A 5,363-nucleotide genomic window follows, 5' to 3' on the forward strand; every position below is an offset into this window, starting at 1 on the left:
AATGTGCGCGAATATTCACACAAAGATGCCTTGCGCAAACGTGTTAAATGTACACGAAATAAAGGGAGAACGCAATGGAGTCTTGCCAGTCTAAAAATAACATGAATATAGAAAATAAACGAATGCTCCATACCAGTGGTTTTCCAACAAATTTTGAACCATCAATCCATCAACCCATACTCGACATGGGAAGGCTGTTTTCCGATAAATAGATTCTTGATTGCCCGATAAAAATAGTGAAAATTAATTCTTAGAGAGAAGTACAACTCGGTATCGGTGGCGTTATAATCGTTCAACTGCGCAAAAAACAAGCTCACATGTAGCGTCGATTAAATGTTCCCGAAAGGTGAAACTATTATTTGCAACTCAATGTTAATCGAGTCGATTTTTTATTGTCATTCAATGAGTATTCACACTCGCCCTGAAGAGTGGTGGGAAAATTCAGATTTTTTAATATAGTTGAGAAGCTGATAGTTGACTTTATTATGCTTTCAATTTTCTATAGTGTCTGTGTTATTTTCGTGTTTAATGATAATTAAAGCATTTGCAAATTCGCCATTGTATGAATACGCAGTGTTGCTTAAATTACTGATTAAATAAATTAGCAATAATGGCATTTCTACGTGGTCAAAACAATATTTCTCCTACAAAATCTCTGGAAGTTTGATATAACACATTATTTACTTGTCTAACTTTATCTGGTTTGACGTTACTGCTTTAAAAAAAACTGTGTTGACGCGCTTTATGCAAAATTAGGCGCAAAATAGAAAAAAAAACAAGGAACAAAGATTTTTCACTTTTATCGTTCATGTCTGTTAACGAGAACCCTCGTATACTCTTACTCGTAACTCTTCCTGCTAAATTAATGTTAATAAAGTTCATTTTGCATTTCAATGCGCCATGATTTGTATTAATGATAGTGATTGTATCGGGAGTTTGAAAAGAAAGTCTCCAAATTAGCATATAAAACATCGTTTCTTTCGAGCGCCCAAATATACGACTTCTCTCCTATTGGGTTACAATCAACAAGTAGGAATTTCTATTTATCTATAAAATATCCATTTAATTTTTGCAGGTATAATTTGTATTAAATAAGATCAAAGTAATCTAACCGACCAACAAAGATACACGAAATGGCTGAGGGAGGGCGCCAACCTCCGGTTATTAATGTGCAACTGCCAGCTGTCAATGTTCATTATCAGGATGTAATGAGATTTGCCGGCGACAATGTTAGGTAAGGGATTGATGATTTAATATTTGGTATAGCATACTTGCAGTCGGTGCGTACGGATCGATTCGTGCTGAAAAGGAAATGAAGCGTTCCTGAAATTAGTCATTTGTTACGATTCAGTCACAAAGGAGATCCGCCTCCAGTAAATGGAACGCCAGACTCAGACTCCACAGTTCTGTTTTTTTGTTTGGAATTCACAACCAGTTACTTTTACTATCACATGTAGATGAGCCGACCATCACATTGGTTTGTTGTATTTCCAGGCAGAAGACTAAAATCCAGGCCGCAGAAATTGGTCCGATAGTCGTTCCAACAGAAGGTATTATCAACTTAATATTCTTCCTCATACGCTCAATAGTAGCTTCTTGAATGAATCTACAACTATTCTCAAGGAACTCAGTCAAATGAGCAAATCTTTTTGATCGCGTAGTTTATATGTAATTTGTAGTCTTTCCCGGGTTGAGTTGACATTAATAGCCAGACATAACATTGCAATTTAACAAATTGAAGCATATAATTCGATTATAACACGAATCGCTTTTGGGCAAAGCACAATTCATTCTAGCGTGGCCAAACCTAAAACTGTGCAATTTTCTGACCACGCTGATTTCTCAGAATAACGAATATATCTTTTCGGAGTCACTTCCCCTTATTTTCCAAAGTATTTCTTTTTTCATAGGTTCGAACGTTCAGGCACCGACTCATCATTCCCCTCATGGCGTCACTGATAACCCTGGGAGAAGTGACGTCACTGATTATCTTGGGAGAATGAATCTGACTGAAGGAATGCATTTCGTTACATCTGGTAAGCAGGCTTAACTATAGACACAACAAACTTCTGCTAGGGGAGCAATACCTTCTAAACGAGGCCTTAAACAGCAGCCATTCAGACTTGCGGAGCTAAAACCGTAGGTTGGCTATGCCTGATAACTAAATATTAATATTATGGCCTAACAATATAATTCATGTCCGGTGTTTTTTGCAACCCGCCTGAACAGCAAAAGTGCCTACTTTTGTAATTTTTTGTCCTATTTGACTCGCGCAATATTTAATTTATATTTTCAAAATTGGATTTATTTAGCAGGTCATGATGTTATAATTCTTATTTAATAACGTTTGTTTGATTTAATCTGCTTTTCAACCAGGCAAACAAGGTGTCGCTGACACGATGACTTACTTAATAGTCTTTCGCGGCCCCGCGTCAATTGCGGAAATATCGTATGTTTGTTTATTTTATATTTTTAACATTATGTTTGCTTAAATTTGTGTGCGCAATATTTCATGCACGACGAAATAAATATCTGAATTACAAAAAATGCTGCATATATTAGTAATTACGCTCGATGTTCGGAAGCACTTACATTTGCGGAAGAACTTTTTCCGTTTAAAAGAGTTTTAAATTTTACACTGAATATAAAAAGACTTTTGCATGTTTTAGTAAGTTCTTGGTGATTTTTGCATGCTTTAGCTTGATAAATGACAAATACTGACCAATGTGTTTGCACAATAAAAGTGTTTGTTCTGCACTGTTTACCTATTTTTGGCACTATTGTGGCCCGCGAACAATGAAAATATTTTGTGGCTCCCGGAGCCGACAACTTCGGAACACCCTGATTTAGATGATAGTGTACGAGACATATTTGCATATTATTAATAACTATCCCATAATCCAACATATTCATCGTCTCTTAACTGTTTTTATGTGAATATAAGAAAATTTAGTTCGAAAAATTTATAATAAAACTAGAATTATTTCACAAAGCGATGATGCCAAGCATTGAAAAGTTTAGAAGAACACTATAGAGCAGGGCTACTCAACTATTTTCACCGAAGATCCGCATACAAAAATTCAAAATTATTTGGGTCCGGTCTTTTCAGAATTTATATATCGGCATCCTTAAATGCACACTTTCTCGACTGGCTAATGATTATTAGCTAATCAAAATTGCTTATTATGGTGTTATAGTTATTTTCATATATATTTAAAACTATAAAAGTCATTTTATAAAAGGAAACTTCAAAAGTGGGGCTAATGATCTAAAATAAAGAATCAGGTGCGGTACGAATCAAATACTCGAAAGGTCCGGATTCGAGGCGCAGTTCTTACCACTTCATGGCAGCTCCTGCCACGAACGTACCACGCCGTCTCCTGCCATGGTTTTATGGCGCTATTACCGGTATATTTACAAATTCATGTACCATATTTTAGTTTATCATGCGAAATTATATCTACTTAAACCCTAACCCTAACCCCAAATCCATCCAAACTGTATCCATAAGAAAAACATTCCAACTCACCAAATATTTATCACCATCAGCAGATTAGGGGCAGCCCTGCTATTACAGCCGACCTGCCGTGGTTACGGCAGTAAAATTGGTGGTATTCGATTTGCTGCCGTAACCACGGCAGCTCGCTATTGGTTTGTGGCAGCTAAAAAGTCAGTCGCCGTGGGTTTGGTCTTAGTGACCGTGGTTTGGAAATCCCGCCATGGTTTTGCGGCAGCTGTAGACGCCACAAAATACTTGAAACTGCACTTGCCGGATTCGAGCGCCAGTTGAGTAGCCCTGCTATAGAGATAGATTCAATTAGTCAAGGTTTAGTGCAAATGATATTTTATCTTCCAGAGAATATACGACGATTAATTAACGAATCCAAGTTCGTGGACGCACTGATTACTTTGCAAGATATTCCGACTTCTGAGGAACAACAATTCATGTTGTCAGAATGCTACTATCAACTTGGGAGACCGGATAAAGCATTGAGGTGCATTGAAAAGTTACAAACGATAATGACGTCATCAGCAAGACCTGGTGTCGATGACGTCATCAAATTAGTTGATAATTACATTTCTGATTCGTCTCATATTCGTGCATTGATTTTGCTTTCTTGTAGTGCTAAGTTGTATAAGTTCGATTCGAACCCAGATAGTTCGGTTGTTGGAATTAAGGATTGCGTATTCAAATGTTACAGTGTAATTCAATCTCTGGCTGAGGAGGGCGATAAAATGAAAGTGATTGCAACAGATATTGGTTTGGAAATAATCACTGATATATTGAGAGAGTTGAGATCAGTATCAGGAGCTGATAAGAATAAGAAGGTGAATATGGAGGCGACATGCTTGATTAATGTTGGCGTTAGTTACGTTGCAGTTGGTAAATATAAGGAAGCTATCGGGTTTTATAATGAAGGTTTGGATTTGATGAATCAAACGTTTGGTTCGAACGCTGCAAAGTATAGCGTGTTCGGTAAACTATTAAACAACATTGGTAATGAGCATAGTAATCTCGGGAATAATTCCAAGGCTGAATCGTTTTATTTGCAATCTCTGGATGCGTTTAAGAAAGCTGAAAATTGGCCTAGTGATAAGGAGAAACAGGAAAGTATAGAAACGACAAAGAACAACTTGAAATTTACACAAAACAGAATAAAACAGTGATTTCGTGTCTCGAATCAACCTTGTAGTTGTGGGCGCCAAAAACAGTCAGATATTATAAAATTCTATTCAACTAATCAATTCGAATATTCTAAAACATAGGTTCTCAAAGTGCTCCGTACGGAGCCCCAGGGCTCCGCGGGAGAAACCTAGGGGCTCCGCGTGCTATTTTATTACTTTTCAAAATTCTGACTTTGCTAATTTTGTAATTGTTCAAAGAAGCAATAACAGCTTCGCGATTAAAAAAAAAAATTTCAGTGGATAACGAGGTTTCTGTTCCGTAAAATATTCAATCCATGACTATTGAGAGCAACTTTTAAAATGTCTTGTCATAATAATTTAATTGTGCTTATCGTTACTCACGTTTGATTCGAGATTACTATTAGAATTACTAAAATAAAAGATTACTATTCTAAAATAATATAAAATACGTGATAAACTGCCAACAATGAATAAATTGGAATCGTATTTTTGCGATCTTGGGAATTGTCAAACTTGATTTGTTCTTTCGCACACGAGATTATTTTTAGGCAAGATATCAGCGTTACAAAAAGCCCTAGGTTGATGTTAAAGCTCAAAAAGTACAATTTACAATCTATGACCGATGCGGGCATATTTAAAATGACTTGTTCATTGGATTAATTGTATCCAATGTAATAAATCATTACTTATCAAATTACCCCGGCAATCCACGGACA

General features: G+C 36.4%; 1 protein-coding gene across 1 annotated transcript; it reads left to right on the forward strand.

Annotated features, from left to right (window-relative positions):
* Positions 1-1,133: 1,133 nt before the first annotated feature.
* LOC144420932 (uncharacterized) lies at positions 1,134-4,760 on the forward strand. The gene is made up of 4 exons (XM_078110786.1): positions 1,134-1,234; positions 1,495-1,550; positions 1,911-2,036; positions 3,857-4,760. Exons 1-4 carry the CDS (start codon positions 1,134-1,136, stop codon positions 4,666-4,668), a joined length of 1,095 nt encoding a protein of 364 aa, XP_077966912.1. The 3' UTR covers positions 4,669-4,760.
* Positions 4,761-5,363: the final 603 nt, after the last annotated feature.

This window comes from Styela clava, chromosome 3 (assembly GCF_964204865.1).
Source record: "Styela clava chromosome 3, kaStyClav1.hap1.2, whole genome shotgun sequence".
Classification (NCBI taxonomy): domain Eukaryota; kingdom Metazoa; phylum Chordata; class Ascidiacea; order Stolidobranchia; family Styelidae; genus Styela; species Styela clava.